Source organism: Pongo abelii, chromosome 10 (assembly GCF_028885655.2).
Source record: "Pongo abelii isolate AG06213 chromosome 10, NHGRI_mPonAbe1-v2.0_pri, whole genome shotgun sequence".
NCBI lineage: Eukaryota > Metazoa > Chordata > Mammalia > Primates > Hominidae > Pongo > Pongo abelii.
Window position 1 is genome coordinate 26,315,097 of NC_071995.2, and position 20,898 is coordinate 26,335,994.

At 38.3% G+C, this 20,898-nt stretch overlaps 1 protein-coding gene across 1 annotated transcript in view; it reads left to right on the plus strand.

Moving 5' to 3' along the window:
• IRAG2 (inositol 1,4,5-triphosphate receptor associated 2) overlaps positions 1-20,898 on the plus strand; it is a 104,733-nt gene that overhangs the window by 54,440 nt on the left and 29,395 nt on the right. The window contains exons 19-23 of the mRNA XM_054526964.1: positions 3,506-3,564; positions 4,737-4,820; positions 5,642-5,738; positions 8,291-8,426; positions 11,259-11,340. Of these exons, the coding sequence (XP_054382939.1) occupies positions 3,506-3,564; positions 4,737-4,820; positions 5,642-5,738; positions 8,291-8,426; positions 11,259-11,340 (458 nt within the window). The remainder of the gene's footprint in view (positions 1-3,505; positions 3,565-4,736; positions 4,821-5,641; positions 5,739-8,290; positions 8,427-11,258; positions 11,341-20,898) is intronic.

Below are 20,898 nucleotides of genomic sequence, written 5' to 3' on the forward strand. Positions count from 1 at the left end.
TTGTCATTTTAGCCACTCTACTAAATGGGTATTTCATTGTGATTTTAATATATATTTTTCAGACGTAGTGATGTTGGGACCTTTTTCACGTGCTGATTGGCCATTGTATATCTTCTTTGTGAAGTGTCTAAGTCTTTCACCCATTTTAAAATTAAGTTCTCTGTCCTTTTATTATTGGATATAAGTCCTTTGACAGATATGTGCTATGAATAGTTGATCTTAGTCTGGGGTTCTTTAATGAACCCTGATATTTTTAATATATGATTTTACAGAACATGAGGTTTTTTCCAGTATAGATAGTATTATACAGTCCCGTACTCTATAAATGTCATCCATCATTGATAGCTAACATGATTATGGCTCTAATAATGTTATAATTTTCATTTTCAACAGCCAATCAATTGTGGAGCCTTTGCCTGAGACCTCATTGCTTAGTCATTTAGAAAGTTGCTTTATCTCAACTTTCTTCAGAGGCAATGTATCCAAGACACCTGGTCCCATCCTACATGGCAGATGGCAACAGCAGGGGATACAGTAGCCATTGTTTCACTTCCTTCTATATGAAGCATATATTTGTTCTAGAGGCATTACGGGTCCAACTCCAAACATGTAAAGCAGAATGCAAAGGTGAATGCAAATTGTGGTCATAAGCCAACTTGTTTTGCCATGTGGAAAATATGGAAATAGTTGCTATACATTGCACAAAACATCTGTTGAAATAAGGCTTTCAATTTGAATGCTTCGAGATAGACTGTTTCTAAAACCCAAGATTGCCTGGTGAGCAAGCAGATGGGCAATTTAGACAACCTTATAGTAGCTCATCATCGCTTCTGAAACACGGCTTCATTGGTTCTGAATTTGTATGTGGGAGATACACGACCTTCAGAAACACATCATGGCCACTTCTTATTGCTTTGGTTGCTATTGTTTAGATGGAGGTCAGAAGGAGGACAGGGCCTTCCTTCTTAATACAGTTAAGACAGAATTTTTAAAAAATTTCATCTTTATGAAATTTTTTTAAAAATTTTTAAAAAATTTCATAACACAGTGTTCTGAATTTGTATGTGGGAGATACACGACCTTCAGAAACACATCATGGCCACTTCTTATTGCTTTGGTTGCTATTGTTTAGATGGAGGTCAGAAGGAGGACAGGGCCTTCCTTCTTAATACAGTTAAGACAGAATTTTTTAAAAATTTCATCTTTACCGGGGTCCTAAGTATTAATAATAAATTTTAAATTACTTTTGTAGGTTAGAAATACTTATTTTTTTTTCCGCTGAGACAGAGTCTTGCTCTGTCACCCAGAGCTGGAGTGTAATGGCTTGATCTCGGCTCACTGCAACCTCCGCCTCCTGGGTTCAAGCAATTCTCCTGCCTCAGCCTCCCAAGTAGGTGGGACTACAGGTGTGCGCTACCATGCCTGGCTAATTTTTTTGTATTTTTAGTAGAGACAAGGTTTCACCATGTTGGTCAGGCTGGTCTCGAACTCCTGACCTCAGGTGACCCATCTGCCTCGGCCTCCCAAAGTGCTGGGATTACAGGCATGAGCCACCGTGCCCAGCCTAGAAATACTCTTTTAAAAATATGCTTTTCTTCCTATATGAGGGAGATGTTTAAAAAACAAACATCTGTTTTGCTCCTAGTGGGCCTAGTAACACTATGTCAAGCTTGATTGAGAAGTAAGTTATTTTTACCAAAAAAAAGTCCTATAAAATAAAAAATTTACATAGGTAATTTTCTACATAATTGAAGCTTTTAGAGCCTTTTTCCTGGAAAAAAAAAATTAAAAATTAGATTATGTACTTCTTTTCATTAGCATTATGCTCATGAGTCAGAATTTCTTCAGGCTATTAAGATATAAAACTGTTGGTTTATAAAATAAGAAGCACCAGATTTCTATGTATTTTGGATGCCAGAGTATCTGCTGTTAATAATTTTCCTGGCTGTTAGTGATTTTTAAAAAAAGTGGTAGCTATTAATATGCTTCCATCTAGCAGAGCTCCTTATATCCTTGTTTAAGTTTTGCTTTTAATCTTCTTTGGCCTGAGAAGGCAGTCAAACTGGTGAAAATTATGTATACACCCAGAGCCCACTGCTTGAGTCGAAGTGTGAGATTTGCCGCGTGAATAAAGGCATAAATATCAGTATCTATTCTAGTTGTTCAAAAGATTTGGGTTTATTTTCCGGTTTTGGCTATGTTTCAGAGAGCAGGATTTGTCAAATAAATAATATGTTATTATGTACATCAAAGAGCTAGTTAAATATTAGATACTTTTCCCCCATTTCCATTATTCCAGGCATAAGACCTTTGGAGATATTACTTAAGCAGAAAAACAAATATTTTTAGTTTCACAGAATGATACCCTGAGTTAAGCTCTGTTCCATGAGTCTAATCTCAGCTCCATGACTTACCAGTTACCTTTTCAATCCTCTGTACATCAGTGTTCTCGTGATCTGAGATCTACTTGCAGGATTCTGGGATCCTAGGGCTGTAATTTGAGGGCTCAAGGAGAGGCTTATTGGAGGGAAGATTTCTTTATCAGTAGGAGGTCAGACTGAATGACCTCTAAGATGTATTCTTTTCTTTTTTTTTTTTTTTTTTTGAGAGGGAGTCTCACGCTGGAGTGCAGTGGCATGATCTTGGCTCACTGCAACCTTCACCTCCCAGGTTCAAGTGATTCTCCTGCCTCAGCCTCCTGAGTAGCTAGGATTACAGGCATGCGCCACCACACCCAGCTAATTTTCTTTTTTTTTTTTTTTAGTAGAGATAGGGTTTTGCCATGTTGGCCAGGCTACTCTCGAAGTACTGGCCTGAAATGATCTACCCACCTTGGCCTCTCAAAGAGCTGGGATTACAGGTGTGAGCCACTGCACCAGGCCTAAGGTGTATTCTTATCTTAAGATTAGACAATTCTGCGACTCACTTCTAGAAGACAATTCACATGTATCTATCAAAGTAAAATTTAAATACCCAAGGGAGATAATGGTTTATCTGTTCTAGCCTGCTTTTCCATTTTTCCCGAGTCATAAGTTGAGAGTGCCATTCCCAGAAATCATTATTTTCCGTTTCCTTTTCTTCAGGCCCCAAATTTAAAGCCATTAAAAGTTTATGAAGCAATGAAATGAATTAAGGAAGACAAGGTTAAATATACTCACACTGGGCATAGTGGCTCATGCCTGTAATCCCAGCACTGTGGGAGGCCGGGGTGGGTGAATCACCTGAACTCAGGAGTTTGAGACCAGTCTAGACAACATGGTGAAACCCATCTCTACAAAAAATACCAAAATTAGCTGAGTGTGGTGGAATGTGCCTGTAATTCCAGCTACTTAGGAGGTTGAAACAGGAGGATGGCTTCAGCCCAGGAGGCGGAGTTTGCAGTGAGGTGAGATCATGCCACTGCACTCCAATCTGGGCAATAGAACCAAACCCTGTCTCGAAATAAATAAATTAATTAATTAAATTAAAATGGTCATATTGAGCTGGTTATAAATTCTCTTTGTAGCAACAATTGAGTCACTTCAAAAGAAGCTCGTTGAAGGGGAACACCATGGCTTGCTGTTTCAGGTAAAATATCTCTGTGATATGTGTTCAGTTACTGTGGAGGAAATTGTTCGATTCATGTAAGGTTTTGAAGCTAATTTATAACAGACAATGACTTTAATCATTAAGTTAAATAACCAGTTTAGAAGAAAATGTTTTGGTGGACTTTGTTCTCTTGTGCGCTTAAAGTATTTAGCAAAATAAGAAAGGAGATCTTACATTAGTGAGTGGCTGCTGATAACACCTTCTAGAGAGGAAGCATTTCAGAATTTTCTTTGCCCCACCACTATATCTATTAGTGAAGAGCCAGTTTTTCAGTCTTGGGGACCTCCTTTCTGACAGTAAGGGCATATCATTCAATTTATAATATGCTGAAATTTTGAGTATTCTTGAATAGGCTTTGATGGTTACTGTCTCTTTTTTCTTTCTCATATTTGAATTAAACTTTCTATTTCTTTCTGTATGGGTCATCTCAAGATATCCCCGGTAAAGTGTATTTCCTTCCCTTATGATACTTGGTGAAAATCCTTTTTGTTCAGAAATGAAGAACATAAGGGAACAGCAAGGCAGCAAGGTTGGCACTGGAGGAAGATGATGGAGGAGGAAAGAAAGAAGGGTGATATTTGCATGTATCTGTTTCTAGGGCATCGTGCAGAATGCAGACACATCTGTTAAAGCAGGAAAAAAAAATCGTGGAAGATTAAGCTAGGCAGAGTGCCTAAAAAGCCCTCTGCAATAAGTTGAGCTGGAAAAACCTCCATATCTAAAGATGCTTTAATCATCTCAAGAACACCAACAATGTTTTCTATTATAATATAACTATGATAGATGTGAATCTACCTCTTGGATTAAGGCAATAATTTTATAGATATCAAATTTTCACAGACACCATTTTCACTACTCTGAGTTACATCTCTAACAAGCTTCTCTAGCCTCTGCCTACAGATTTCAATGACAAAGCCATTCAGTTTCTTGTTCCTGATCTTTGGATTTCATTCCTAGATCAAGTAATGGGGCAAACACAATGGGAGGTTTAAAATTACAAATGTGTTCCCTTGGAGTAGAATACAAAAAGAACTTGTCAATTTCACTCACTTTAGGTAGTGTCATATCTTTTATTAAGTCTAATGTGTTTGGGATCTTTGACTCTTTCATCATTCTGTCTTCGAATACACTCTGCCATTTTCTCTTGACAAAACTTTTTAGAAGAGGAATTTCCTCACTATGATTCCCTGTCCTGCGCAGAGGCAATTCAACAACCTCTTCAAGAAAAATTGGTAATTGCAAGCTTTTTGAAATTATTTAGGTAGTAATTGTGAATCAACAACTATCCTGTAATAGAAAGCTAAGTCCAGTATGTATCAGTAGCCTTAGAACTGTATATATTGCTTTTATCAAGAGATTATCAAATGAGGCAACAGATACCCATTTTTGTAAATGTACACATACACACACACAAACCTAGTTGGTCCTTTGTCGCCCAGGCTGGAGTGCAGTGGCGCGATCTCAGCTCACTGCAACCTCCACCTCCCAGGTTCAAGAGATTCTCCCGCCTCAGCCTCCGGAGTAGCTGGGATTACAGTCACACACCACCACGCCCGGCTAATTTTTGTATTTTTAGTAGAGACGGGGTTTCCCCATGTTGGCCAGGCTGGTGACCTGAAGTGATCCACCTGCCTCGGCCTCCCAAAGTGCTGGGATTACAGGCATGAACCACCGCACCCGGCCTGTTTTACTTTTTTTTAATTGCAGTAACACGAAGAATTATGTAACTAAGTTTATTCCTCACCTATACCTCTTTCCTCAAAGCCTTTGTTTACATCAAAGTGTCAATTATTTGGAGTTGATGATGTTAGCATTCTCCTAGATTACTAACTTGTGACTTTTAAATAAGAATTATAATTTACTCATATGTATACCTTTTGATCAAACACTTGAAAGCTTTTTTACTTGACAGCATTTATTTTCTTCTTGATCTCTCTCACAGGGTCACTTGAGACTAGTGATATCCTTTCTACCTTTGAAAATGGAGGTAATAGATTATGAAATATATGTTACATTCCTTTAGATGGCTAATACTACTTGGTTTTCTGTTCAGAAGCAGTGTTGCCACAAAGTATATGGTGGTCAAGAAGCAAGAATACATCAGACACCCCTGACCTTGAAACATACGTGCTGGTACACACCTTTGCTGGGTAAGCCCCCCTTCTATACCTGCTCAGACACAAGTAGGGGTAGAGTTCTATTTGAAAGGGAAAATAACTAGTTATTATTACATTTGTATAGCAAGAATTGTTGAATACGTGTATATTTACCCCTGAATTTAGTCAATCAATATATATTTGAGTACCTACTCTGTGCAAGGCACCATATTATGCATGATAAAGAATAAGTCCTGGCCAGGCACGGTGGCTCATGCCCATAATCCCAGCACCTTGGGAGGCCACAGCAAGTGGGTTGCTTGAGCCCAGGAATTCGAGACCAGCCTGGGCAACATTTCTAAAACAAACAAACAAAAAAGAATAAGTCCTAAAGTAGCTCACAGACTAGCAAAGAAACAAGACCTGGGCTCAGAGAAGTCAAAGATGATTCCATGGAAGAGGTTAGAGTTGAATTGGCCTTGAAAGATTAGTTGGCTTTGGAAAAGCAAAAAACATCAAAAAAGTATTCTTATGGGTGAGAATAACATGAGCAAACAAAAAAAAAAAATAAGAAGAGAAGTAAGAATCAAAAGCCTTAAGTGTTTGAAAAAGAGCCAAAGGTAGGCAAGTCATTTTGAAAACGAAAGGTTTCGGGTTGAGATACAGTAGAAGAGACATTTGGAGAAGGAAAAGTGGGTTGTGGGTCAAATTTATACTCAATGCCAAGAGAAAGAGCTTTTATTCTAAGAAGCGGTCAAAGTAGTGACACCTCTCAGCATAACATGGATGCAGTTAAAAACTAAAATTAATGCCTAGTTCTGAAATGACAAAAGAAATGATTATCAAAGTAAATTTAAGAAGGAATAAAGAGAAAAAGTGGAGTGATTTGTGGATCATTTAAATTTGAGAAGGAAAAACTACTAATACTAATGGAGTGTCTATTTTGTGTCAGGCAATATAAATTGGTGCTTTTTAGAGATTACTTGCAATAACTCAGTAACAATAACCACCACCAACAGTGGGAGGACTTAAACAGTGCTTGCTGGCCAGGTGCAGTGGCTCAAGCCTGTAATTCCAGCACTTTGGGAGGCCGAGGTGGGCGGATTGCTTGAGGTCAGGAGTTGGAGACCAGCCTGGCCAATATGGTGAAACCTCGTCTCTACTAAAAATACAAAAATTAGCTGGGCATGGTGGTGCACAGCTGTAGTCCCAGCTACTCAGGAGGCTGAGGCAGGAGAGTCACTTGAACCCAGGAATTGGAGGTTGCAGTGAGCCGAGATTGTACCATCACATTCCAGCCTGGGCGTCACAGTGAGACTCAGTCTCAAAAAAAAAAAGAAAGAGAGAGAGAAAGAATGCTTGCTATGTGCCAGACACAGTTCTATGCTCTTAACATATCTATTAACTCATTTAATCCTCAACATATCCCTATGAGGTAGAAGTTAATATAATTACCATTCAAAAGATAAGGAAACAGAGGAACATTGAGTTAATAATTTTCCCAAGGTCATCTGTCACTTTATACATAAGCAAACTGAGGCTCAGAGTGGCTTAGTTATTTATTCAAGATCACACAACTGGTATGTGGCAGAGCCAGGATCTGAACCAAAAATTTCTGATTAACCCTAAACCTTATGTTTTTTCTATTAAATTCTGCTGCTTCCTATACTCAGAAACACACATAACAAGATGGTTTTCCCTAATAAATGATTTGTGATCTCAACCTATTTCCCCTACCACTCTTTGATGGGTTCTAATTACCATGTCTAATACTTTTCTCTTCTGGAGGCTGCAAAATTGTTCTGTAAAAGACCAGATAGTAAATATTTTAGTTTCTGCTGTAACTACTCAACTTTACTGTTACATCACACAAACAGCCATGGACAATGTGTGAACAAATGGGTGCAGCCGTGTTCCAGTAAAACTTTATTTATTTTTTGAGACAGGGTCTCACTTTGTCACTTAGTGGCATGAACACGGCTCACTGCAGCCTCAACCTCTTGGGCTCAAGTGATTCTCCTGCCTTAGCCCCCCAAGTAGCTGGGATTACAGGCACATGCCATCACACCCAGTTAATTTTTGTCGTTTTTGTAGAGATGGGGGTTTGCCATGTTGCCCAGGCTGGTCTCAAACTCCTGAGCTCAAGCAATCCACCTGCCTTGGACTCCTAAAGTGTTGGGATTACAGGCATAAGCCACCACACCTGGCCACAGTGAAACTTTACAAAAACAGGCAGCTGGCTGGATTTTCACCTGCTGGCTGTGGATTGTTAATCTCTCTAGTTGCTTAGTGGGCAGGGGTTTTCTGACCTCTCTCACACTTAAAAAAACTTTTTTGAAATTATTATTTTGTAAATATTATTATTAGAACTAAAATTATTATTTTATATATATTAATATTACTATCATTCCCAAATGCTTTATTAAAATTAAGCATTTGACGTTTTTACCCTCTGTGATTAGGCATCAAGGGAGTTTATGTTAAAATGTTAATAGAAGCGGGTTAACTTTCACTTTTTCAGTCTCTCAAGAAGGAAAGACTTTATGCTTCAATATAGTTTGAACCAGAAATTGGTCTCTATTTTTATTTTTTTCTGTTTACTGCAGATGCCTTATCTCTGGATAGTTTTACAGCAGTTCCAACCCCGGAATCAACACCTTTCTCAGGTGTAGCCCACCAAATCCACACTCTGTGTGAAAGGCCCATAAAGGATGGTGCTTTGGATGTAACAAGACAACACAAGTAGGTTAAGAGCAAAATTTACTTACTCTACTCCTCATGGGTAGCCTATTCCCATTGCCTAACATTTTGATTGGTCGGATTTTCATAATGTGAGATCACATCTTTATTGTGGAACTTCTCTAACTTCCTGAAAATTTACAATTTCTTTCTTTCTCTTTTTTTTGAGATGGAATCTCACTCTCTTGCCCAGACTGGAGTGCAGTGATGTGATCTCGGCTGCCTCCTGAGGTCAAGCAATTCTCATGCCTCAGCCTTCCAAGTAGCTGGGACTACAGATGCATGCCACCATGTCCAGCTAATTTTTGTATTTTTAGTAGAGATGGGGTTTTGCCACGTTGGCCAGGCTGGTCTCGAACTCCTGGCCTCAAGTGATCTGCCCTCCTTGGCCTCCCAAAGTGCTGGGATTACAGGTGTGAGCCACCACGCCCAGCTGAAAATTTACAATTTTGAGATAAAGTTATTGCTGTAGTTTTCTTGGAGTGTAGTTTTCTTGCTTTTCTTGAATTTCATAATACCACTCTAAAGCTTAAAAGACAAATTAGACTACCTAAAATGTTTCCACTTTTTAGGAATATACCATAGTCTGCTAAGTTAACATAGGTAGATTTTGATCATAATTCTCTTTCTTTCACATTCAGAGTTAACACATCTTTGGGAACCTGTCCTTGTCCCTGCACCCTACCCTCTTCCTCTTTAAGTACACAGACTAATCTTCTAATCTAAAGGAAAAACACACTCACCAATGGAGTGTTTTTTTCCTACTGTAGTCTCAATACCACACTTCTGATACCAGATGTGTGGGGGTTTTTTTCCCCACACTCCAAGCGATTTTCCACACACCAATCACTTCTCCAGCAGACATGAAATGGGCATCCAATAATTCAGTTCAATTCCAACATTATCTACCTGGAAATAGCATACGATTCCACAGGTTAAGGGCTCAGTTCCACAAGGCTGGTCCCTGCTTGAGATGCCACTTGCAGGTTCCAGACTGTGACCTGTGCTTCTGACCAACTCTCTATAAATTGGGAGTTGCCAAGACCCCCTTCTTGGGTTCAAATAATTTGCTGGAGTAGCTCACAGAACTCAGGGAAACACTTTCCTTACATTTATCCACTTATTACAAGGTTTATTTTATTCATTTATTTGTTTATTTAAATTTATTTTTTTGGAGGCAGGGTCTCACTCTGTCACTCAGGCTAGAGTACAGTAGTAATTTGGGCTCACTGCAACCTTGACTTCCTGGGCTCAGGTGATTGTCTCATCTCAGCCTTCTGAGTAGCTGAGACCACAGGTGCCTGCCACCACACCCCGCTAATTTTTGTTTTTTGTTTGTGTTTTGAGACAGAGTCTCCCTCTGTTGCCCAGACTGGAGTGCAGTGGCATGATCTCGGCTCACTGCAACCTCTGCCTCCTGGGTTCAAGCAATCCTCCTGCCTCAGCCTCCCAAGTAGCTGGGATTACAGGCGCTTGCCACCATGCCCAGCTGATTTTTGAATTTTTAGTAGAGACAAGGTTTTGCCATGTTTGCCAGGCTGGTCTTGAACTCCTGACCTCAGGTGATCCACCCACCTCAGCCTCCCAAAGTGCTGGGATTACAGGTGTGAGCCACAGCACCTGACCTTGTATTTTTCATAGACACAAGGTTTCTCCATGTTGCCCAGGCTGGTCTTGAACTCCTGGACTCAAGTGATCCTCCCATCTCAGCCGCCCAACATGCTGGGATTACAGGCATTAGCCACTGTGCCAGGTGACAAAGTCTATTTTAAAGGATACAAATGAACAGCCAGATGAAGAGATACATCGGAAAGGTTTGGAAACGTCTCAAGCACAGGAGGGTCTGTCTTTGTGGAGTTGGGGTGTGCCATCTTCCCAGCACATGGCTATGTTTTAGTTCACCAAATCAGAAGCTTTCCAAGTGCTGTCCTTTCAGGTTTTTATGGAGGCTTCACTAGGCACAATTGATTAAATCATTGGCTATTTATGATCAGCTCAGCCCCCTCCCCTCCCAGGAGCTTGGCAGGGTGGAGTTGAAAGTTCCAACCCTCAAACCACAGACTGGTTCCCCTCACAACCAGCCCCTCATCCTGAGGCTATCCAGAAGCCCACCAAGAGACACTGCTTTAGAACAGAAGATGCTCGTAATACTCAGGAAATTTCAAGAGATTCAGGAGCTCTGTGTCAAACACTCCTATCACTCAGGAAATTACAAGGTCTTAGACACTCCGTATCAGGAACCAGGATCAGAGACCAAATATTAGAGTAAAGATTCCCCTAGCACCTCTGTCTACAAGGATTTTAGGAGGTCTGTCTCAGGAACTGGGGACATTGATCACAATATCAACGACATCCTGCTAAGTTAACTTAGACAGGTTTTCATCCTATTTCTGTTTCTTTCACACTCAAGGTTAACAAGCCTTTGGGAACCTATACCTGTCCCTGCCCTCATCCTCCTTCGGTGTTCATTTGCACCTGCCTTTTTAAGTATACAGACTCATCTCCCTTAGGAAACATTCAAAAATGTCAGTGCATTTTGTGAGGGCCTAATCTACCTCAATAAAATTTCCCTTTTGTATTGAGGGTGAGGAAGGATGGCTTTGAATTGCAAATGCTTCATTTTCATTTTTGGCTGGATTCTCTGTTGTTTGTAACCTCTCTCTGATGGAGGTGGGAACTCTCTTTCATTATGTGTTACTTAAACCATGAACTTAATTAGAAATTTGATAAAATTAGGACTGGGCATAGGGGAGTGAGAACTATGTTATAGTTTAGTATCTGCTAAGATTTGCAGTTTTTTCACCTGTAGTAAATAACTCTACTTCCTACTGCCAGGTGCCCAGGCCCCACAAGTGGCCCCAACCCAGGAACAAATCTCTCAGGCTGCATCAGGATGAATGATGACCCAAGTATGGAAGTGAGTGTTGGACTGGATTTTGGTTTCATTTTCAGTACTATCATATCCTGTTCTTCTTCTATGGGTATTCTTTTTCCCTGTCTTTTTTATTTTTTAAGTATTATGGATATTCTTGTAGCAAGTCTGAGTCTGCTATTCCAAAACTCAGATGCATGAGAAATAGCAACCTTTGAAGTCAAGAAATTAAAATTATTTAATATGAGGGCTTTCTACCCTGTGTTTAGTATACACTGTGAGTTATAGAACCAAAAAGAGATTTCAATGAAGTGAGCTAAACTTTTTGTTTGAGAGGCAGGCTGGTTTGGGACTTAAATTCACTAATGACTGTAAGAAGCCTCGGATCCCGTTGATTCTCCAAGAATGGAGGTCAAGGCTGGATAATCTTTGAGGGGCTGGTACCCTTTGTCAAAGACCACAAAGCACGGCCATGCCCATGGAGAGTAGTCAGGTATTAATTGGCAAAGTTAGGTGCTAATGCCACTTTTCTACCCAAGAAGAGAATAATGCTAAATGCCCTGAGGAGGTTACTTAGGTCACTGTCTCTATCATTGAGATGTGGTTGGAATGCCTTCCTCAGTCTGCAGCCTGAGCCTCGTGATCTTCTCAATCAAATGGAGCAGGCAGTTCTGTTTCAGGATCTGGCAGTCCATCATTCTTCTTTCTTTTACATTTTAATTGAGATATAACTCACCCACCCGACCATTAATTAATTTAAATTATTCACTTAAATAACTTTCAGTATATTCACAGAGTTGTACAACCATCACCACAATCAGTCTTAGAATACTTTGATCACCCCAGAAATAAACTGCATACCCATTGGTAGTCTCTCCCTATTTCCTCCTGTCCCCAACCCCCAGCTGGAGGCAACCACTAATCTACTTTCTGTCCTATAGATTTGCCTATTCTGGACATCTCATATAAATGGAATCATACAATATGTGGCCTCCTGTGCCCAGCTTCTTTCAGTTAAGATTCTCAAGGTTCTCAGCATAAGGCTCTCAAGATTCATCCATGTCATAGCATGATATCAGTACTTCATTCATTTTTATGGCTCGATAATATTCCACTGTATAGATACACACCACATTTTGTTTTTCCATTCATCAGCTGATGGGCATTTGAGTTGTTTTTACTTTTTGGCTATTGCAAATGATGCTATTATGAGCGTCAGTGTATTGGTTTTTGTGTAAACATGTTTTTAATTCTTTTGGGTATATTCCTGTGGCAGAGTTACTGCATCATGTGGTAACTCTATGTTTAATGTTTTTGAGGAACTGCAAAACAGACTTCAGGGGTGGCTATATCCTTTTACATTTCCAACAGCAATGTATGAAGATTCCAGTTTCTCTGTATCCTCATTAAATATTTGCCTATTTTTTATTAAAGCCATCTTTGTGGGTACAAAGTGATACCTCACTGTATTTTTGATTTGCACTTCTCTAATGATTAATAATGTTGAACATCTTCTCATGTGTTTGTTGGCCATTTGTATAACTTCTTTGGAGACATGTCTACTCAGATCCTTTGCTCATTTTAAAGATGGGATTATATTTCTTTTTACTATTGAATTGTACAAGTTGTTGTTATTCTTTCTGTTAAGTGGGTATATGGCATTGTTTTTGTTCATAAATACCTGTCTGAGCAGCTAAGAAAAAGGAAATGAATCTATTTTGCTCTTACCTAGAGGCCAAGGTGGGCGGATCACTTGAGGTCAGGAGCTCAAGAACAACCTGGCCAATATGGTGAAACCCCATCTCTACTAAAAATACAAAAATTAGGTGGCGGGCACCTATACTCCCAGCTACTTGGAAGGCTGAGGCAGGAGAATTGCTTGAGCCCAGGAGGCAGAGGTTGCAGTGAGCCGAGATTGCGCCACTGCACTCCAGCCTGGGTAACAGGACAGGACTCCATCTCAAAAAATAAAAACAAAAATAAATTGAAAAATTTTTTAAATATATTTTGCTCTTACGTAGCAATTCTTATAAAGTTTTAGTAAAGGAAGTTGAACTTGGAAGCTTACAGGATGTTTGGTTATTAGTAATTTCCCTTTTATCTGGCACTGAGTTTACTAAGAAGAAGGAAGAAACAAATATCAGTTGTGTGCCAGGAACTTTGTACAAAAGCATTTCCACATGCCATGTGATTAATCTTCTCCACACTCCTCTGCTTTTTACAAAGGAGGCAACTGAAGTTGAGGGAGTTAAATAACTTGCCCATGATCACTCAATTAATAAATAACAAACCTGGGATTAAAATTCAGATTTGTCTAGCTTCAAAGGATACAGGCTTTTTTCATGGCCACTCTTAGTACACTGAATTTAGACATTTTAATCGTAATCACTTAGCATTACCTTGAAAGTATTTTTTTTTTTGGCTAAGAAACGTACTGCCTTTTATATCTAAAAGGACCTCCATATTGACTCTTATTAGGATATGTGACTGCGTGGTTTTGTCTATGGTCTTCACACCCATTAAGAAATAGGAGCTGGGCTGGGTGCGGTGGCACACGCCTGTAATCCCAGCACTTTGGGAGACCGAGGCAGGTGGATCACCTGAGGTCAGGAGTTTGAGACCAGCCTGGCCAATGTAGTGAAACCCCATTTCTACTAAAAAATACAAAAATTAGCCAGGCATGGTGGCAGGCACCTGTAAAACCAGCTCCTTGGGAGGCTGAGGCAGGAGAATCACTTGAATCCGGAAGGAGGAGATTGAGTGAGCCGAGATCGTGCCATTGCACTCCAGCTTAGGCGACAAGAGCGAAACTCCATCTCAAAAAAAAAAAAAAAAAAAAAGAAAGAGAAAAAAAGAAATGGGTTCTAACAGACATCACAACTGAGCCTCCAGTCACATGCTCCTGTAGGTTCCCTGAAGATTTTCTTATGTCTTCTGTAGTTTGCAACAGCCCAGGAATTAGTCTGTTGGCTGCACCTTCTGACCGATCCCGCCGATTCTCAACCTTCCCATTCCAGGTTTCTGCTCCACTGGAGAATCTCAACAGCCTGGTAACTGTACTCTCTGCCTCTGCCCCTTGTCCCTTGAGCAATCCCCACCTACCATCATTTTATACTCACATTATCTCTTAAGAAAATAGAAAGCTCTCCTTAGAAAACACTTTTCTAAGCATTGTCATTGGTAATAAGTACAGGGAATTAGAGTAAAATATAAGATATAAATTATTTTAAAAACATAATATATGTTTATCATCCCAGTGGACCCCCCAAACGATGGGTGTTTTCTTAACTCCTTGTCTCTACACGATGGATTCCGTCAATCTCTACAGCCTTATAACAAACAACTTGACCTGGTGTTCGAGTCCCTCTCTAAACTGGTTGCAGTCTACCTTTTTACCTTTATTTCCCCATTGTTGTGTATGGTTGTGCCTGTACGTCAGCCAAACCAGGTAGCCTGTATCGTCAGAATATATCACACAAACCTGTTTGTGCTGTTTTCTTTGCCCAGAACAATGTATGCTTTTCCATTTATCAAAATTCTATTAGACTGTCAAGGCCCATTTCAAAAACCAATAAAAACTTTTTCTGTGGTAGCATAAAATGTTGACATTCAAGCATCTCCAGTCCTTCTTGAGGTGGAAATCATAATAGATTAAGAGTGGGGAGATGAGGTTTTTCTGTGGGTTGGCCTCTGTGTGACTCTGGGAAAGTCGTGTTTTCAGGCCTGTTCCCTCATTTCTCAATGATCCAACTCAGAAAAAAACTAAGCTCACCTCCTCCTTTGAGACCCTTGTAACTCTCTGTGCCCCCCATTTCTTGTCACCTGTATACTGGTTTGCATTGTAGTTATTTATTTTCTTATATTTATTTGTGTATTAGGTGATCAAATTGCTGGACAGTACCCTTATTTGGCCATTAACCAATGCGCATGTAGCACCCTGCATAGGATTATATACAGTAGCTGCCCAATAATATTTGTTGAATGCCTATTTATTTAGGTTGTACTCACTACAAGGTCTGTTTAAAACACTGAGAGTGAGCACTCAATTAGCTTACTGCTTTCTGACTCATTTCTTTGGGCTGGTGCTCCTAAGAACTTGAGATTTACTTTCTGTTGTTTCCCCATATTCACAGAGGAAGCTGTCTTCTAATATCTTTCCCAGAAGGCACAGTGCGATATAAAAGTGAACATCATTATTCATAAGCAGGTCTGTGGGAGAGCAAAGATCGCTAACAAGATTAATGTCTCAAAAAGAACATCTCAAAGTAAAATAATTTGGAGCCCTGTTTGGGACATTGCTGAGGAAAAAAGAACTTCTTTATTGACCCAATAAATTAGTTTATTTGGGATATTTTGGTGTAGTTAGGAAAGAAGGAAACAAATTATTTCCAGTCCTTATCTTTTGGAGATTCATTCTGAAATATTTACGGATAAAAATGTTATGATGTCTGGCATTTGCTTCAAAACAAGGCAGGGGTAGGTTTAGAGAGTGAGAGTTTGAAACAAGATTGGCCATAGGTTGGTAATTGTTGAATCTGCATGATGAATATACCAGGATTCATTAGATTCTTTGTTCTGTCTACTTTTGTATTTATCTGAAATTTTTCCTAGTAATGCTTTAGAATCCTTAGCCACATAGCATAGGCTGTAGAATGAAGCACACCTAGATTGAAGCCTGGCTTTATTACTTATTAGCTGTGTGAACTTGGACACATGGCCTAACCTGTCTGAATTTGCTGTGTCCCCTGTGAAATAGACATTGATTTTCATAGTTCTTTTGAGGATTCAAATAAACACACACAAATACATTACATATATACATATATTTCCACATATCTATATCACTGAGTTCTGGCCTAACCTGTCCATGGAAACAAACCAAGTAGGTCATACGTAGAGGCAAGACACTGCCTCTCAATGCCTTGTTTCCCCACTTGCTGATGACTAAGAAGGCCTTTCCTTTCATGGAGTCGTTTCCCAACATTTCCAGTGATCTCCAGAGGTGCATACCAAATATATCCCCATGTTCTTCAGGCCTCACCGACTAGTGGCTTCCATGTAGACTTTTAACCTCTTGAGAAATTGTGGGGCCAAGAAGTTGGTTTCACGACTCATGTCTCTGCAGTTCTTTTGGTTGGTTGTCCACACTGTCCTATGACAACCAAATTGATTCTTCTATCTTACCTCAGTCTCAACTCTGACCCCACCAAGATACTCTGTAACATATGCAAAATACCTGAATCATAGTAAACCTCAAAAAGAAAATTAGCTGGTCATATTACCCAGAATCAGAATTATCAGCAGCATGAAGGCCAGAGGATATCTTGAAACAAGCCAATGATTTGGAGGTGAATTTCTCTGTTTTTCTTTTGGCTGTTAAAAAAATTACATATACCAAATATTAAGTGTCTTGTCTCTCTTTGAGTTATCCTTCATGTTATTACATGCTTTTGTCTAAGATATACTATCATTGGGAGGAGGTGATTTATTAAGGCTAAGAACAGGATCAATTTAAAAATATCTCAGAAGATTTTCTGGCTATTGTCTGTCCTGTTCTTCCAAGTTGTATGTGGGTGCAGCATTAATAACCTTGGAGAATAAATAACATTGCCAGTTGCAAAATTGGAACATGTAGAAGTTGACTGATAACTATATTATAAATGAACCTGAAAGTGGTAGGTGTAACCTGTAGATCTGAGGGTGTGGTATACCTTTAGTTAGGAAGAGAAAAAATAAATGCAAACCTATGAGCAAATTTAGCTTTGTTTAGGTTCCAGTAGTTCTAATCTTTTAAAATTCAACTTAGCATTCTTCCTCTTTTTGGAACATTTAAACAGACACTGAGTCAAGTCAGAAGTAAGTCTATATAGACTCTTTGTTATTTTTTTGTTCTCAGAAAATCACGTTTATTTAAGTATCAGTTATCTAAAATGGGTCAAATAGTAAAGATTACATTGGAACCATAAATGTTTATTAGTAGAAGTTTTCTGATCACAAAATCTGTAGTTTAGTATTTCATATAAAAGAGCAAAAATAAAATAATCCTGGGAGATTAGGCCAATTAATCTTAAAAGTTATTTTTTATTGTTCTTCATGTTGTTCAATCTAAATATTGAAATAATATTGCTTTGTGTGTGTATGCATATGTGTGTATGTGTGTGTGTGTGTATGTGTGTGTGTGTGTGTCTCCTGTGTTTGCTGACCCAGCCCATGGGAGAATCTGTTTCATTTTTTCCATGAGTACTTTTGCTACCCCACCCTACATTAGACTCTTGCTGTCAAAAGCAAATGGGCTGGACCATGGATTTTTCATGTAAATGTTATGCAGGTTAATATTTGAATGGCTTGGACAGAAAGAGCATTCTCCCTGCTCTGTGCTATCGGCATGTGTTAGATTCATTGACTTGAGCCAATCTTCTGCATGTAAGTGAATCTCTCATCTGAACTTTCTTTTTCTTATTCTTTATTTTCCTTGATTTTAAATTATATCTAGTAGATTATCTTTCTCATGATCTATCCAGGTGTCACAGTTGGTGCATGCTGGTTATGTTCTGCTGTGGGCCTGGTTTGCTGGTTTAAATAGAGGTGACTTTAGAAGCTGAAAGAAAAGAGCCCAAATGTGGAAAGTTTTTGCCCCAACCCCTTGAGGGTTTCATCTCCAACTTTCATGAACTGTCGTCCTAAATTTGAAACCAGATTTAAAAAAAATCTTCTTTACTCTAGTTATTCTCACAAGAAGAAAAAAAAATTGTCATTGGACCAAACTTGTGAAAACTTAGGATTGGGATATGTTGTTATATTGGGTTGTTTTCTGATTACTGAGTTTTATAAAGATGAGTGCTTTGAGAATAACATCCAGTTGCTTACCTTGCTACTGTTTCACAACAAGGTAGTAATATATGGCTACTAAACATAGGCAATTTCTCCAAAATCACATAATTATTTGTTTAATCAATAAATATTTTGTATTTATTGAAAGACTTCTAACTACAATGTTTCACATCTAAGGTATAGGGCAAAAGAAGGCCTTACACAGAGCATTAGGACAAATGAGACTGATATGTAACATAATGGAGACAAACTGTATTTTTACTGTATTTATTAATTTGGCTTTAAATAATAATTAGACTTTTTTTGAAAAGGTTTGCAGAAATGATATACTCTCTTTTCCCCAAATTGAAAACTGGTATAATGGAATAGAAAATAAGAACTGCATTCTCTTTCGGATTTCTTAAATATGAATATCCATGATCTTGACAGGTACAAAATGAAGGCTTTTCTGACAAGTGTATAGTGTTTTTTAGTTATAGTGCAATAATAAATGTTATTTCATGCTACAGACAGTAACAATGTTTTTATATGTGTTAGGATATTATACTTTATTATTATTAAGAAATCAATTCTTTTGATTTTTATGAAGTGTTACACTCAATAAAACTGAAGGATATTGAATTTTCTCCATTTTTTATAGCTTCCTTTCTTTTGTTTTCTTTCTTTCTTTTTATTTTTTTTAAAGCAGGGTCTTGCCCTGTTACCCAGGCTGGGGTGCAGTGGTATGATCAGAGCTCACTGCAACCTTAACCACCTGGGTTCAAGCAATCCTCCCATCTCACCCTCCCAAGTAGCTGCGATCACAGGTGTACACCACTGTGCCCTGCTAATTTTTTAGTAGAGATGGGGTATTGTCATGTTGCTCACGTTGTTCTCAAACTCCTGGCCACAAACAGTCCTTCCACCGCAGCCTTTCAAAGTGTTGAGATTACAGGTGTGTGCCACCATGCCTTGTTCATTTCATATATATATTATATATATGAAATATATATGAAATAAAATATATATTATATTTATATATTATATATAATATATGTACACATAATAGTATAGTTAAATAAACATACAAAAATTACTAATATAATTTATTTAAATATTTTAAAATAGGGCCATTATCACGTAACTGCAATTTAAGGTACAATTTCTCTTTAAAATTGAATTCAGATAGCCCCACTCTGTTAATTCTGCCCTGTGCATATTACTTTCCTCTGTGGCATGCTGCTTATAAATTATAGAGTAGGATTTGTATTATATATTTCTCTCCATGCTTGGCCTACAGGCTTCTTAAGGATAAGAACTGTGTTTTTGTATATAATCTTTAGGCCTTGTCACTGTTCCTAGCACAAAGTGGGCTTTGGATGAAAGCTTGTTGAATTAAATTAAACTTGTGTCATGAGGGGTTTCAGTCATGTTATGAACTGACCCAAAGTCATTTAAGGCAGAAACAAAATGAAGTAAAAAAGAGAAAAAGTTGACCAACATCATTGATGCAGAAGTATTAGGTATAAATCCTTGCTTTACAAGTTTGATCGTGGATTTTTCTAAACAAAACATCTTACAAGTCTATATTAAAATCATCTACCAGTCTAAAACAATAATTGGGAAGTCTTTTCCTCTCCAATAGCCTAGGTTAGGGTATGCCCAAGTTGGTTTTGTTTACAGTAGAAAGGACACTGTATTTAGTTCGATATGTGTTTGAAAGCTGACTTCACCATTCTGACTGGTCTTGGGAAATTACTTTATTAACTGGCTTTCATTTCATTACCTGTAATAAGTAAATCTTTTCTTGCTAAAATCTGCTAAGCTTGTTGGGAGAATTAAATGAGATGATACATTAAAGGGCTCTTGTAATTTTATGTGCTAAACATATATAAGTTACTATCATTGTACTGGATACATACAAATTCAGCAAACCCTTAGTAAACCTGTACTTTACTTGTCTGTGACTATGGGAGATACTTTCTTGGACTGATTCTAAATACTGTGTGTGATATACAATATTCCCCCATGGGAACCTATTGTTGGTTGTGACAGTTAATAAGTTCTGTTTGATTATGGAATAACTAAATGCCTTCTTTTTACTTTGTGCAGGTTTTCGATATGTCTAAATGATTTCAGTTTTAATTTATTGAATTTTAATTTATTTTTCTAAACTAAATCAATTAAAATAATATACTAGAAAAGCTTGTTATTAGAAATGAAACTGTTCTCACTGTATTTTTTGAAAAAGAAAGTTGTACAACTTTAATGCCCTAAAGTTACCCCCAAAATAGGAATTCCTTGTAGAAATTAAGAGGTTCATAGAAACTTTCAAACCAAGCCTGGCAGGCTGGGACTATAATTTTGTTAAGCTCTTTTTGAGCATCAAGTAATAGGTGCTGACTTAGATGTAATCCTTCAGATCTCTCAGAAATGGATTAAGCTTGAAATGCATGATTTTTCTAGCTAGAAAACTAAGAGCAATTTTAAAATTACCAGGTCAGAAATTTTAGGTTGAGTGCTATTCCCACACATAGAAATGTTGTTTCATGCCCTTGTAGAATTTTCTGTTTAAAGAAAACTGACTTAAGCATATGAAATAAACCCTATCTGCCATTTGAGTTTAGAATTTGTTTTGCCCAAAATTTTTATCAGATTTTTTTTTAAATATCAGACTTGTAAATATACTTAATATTGGATTTTTGGGTACGTACAGCTTTGAGGAAATGTGTATATCCTTCTGCCCTATACCATCCCATTCCCGTATCCTTTCCAAAAGAGCAGAGTAAATAT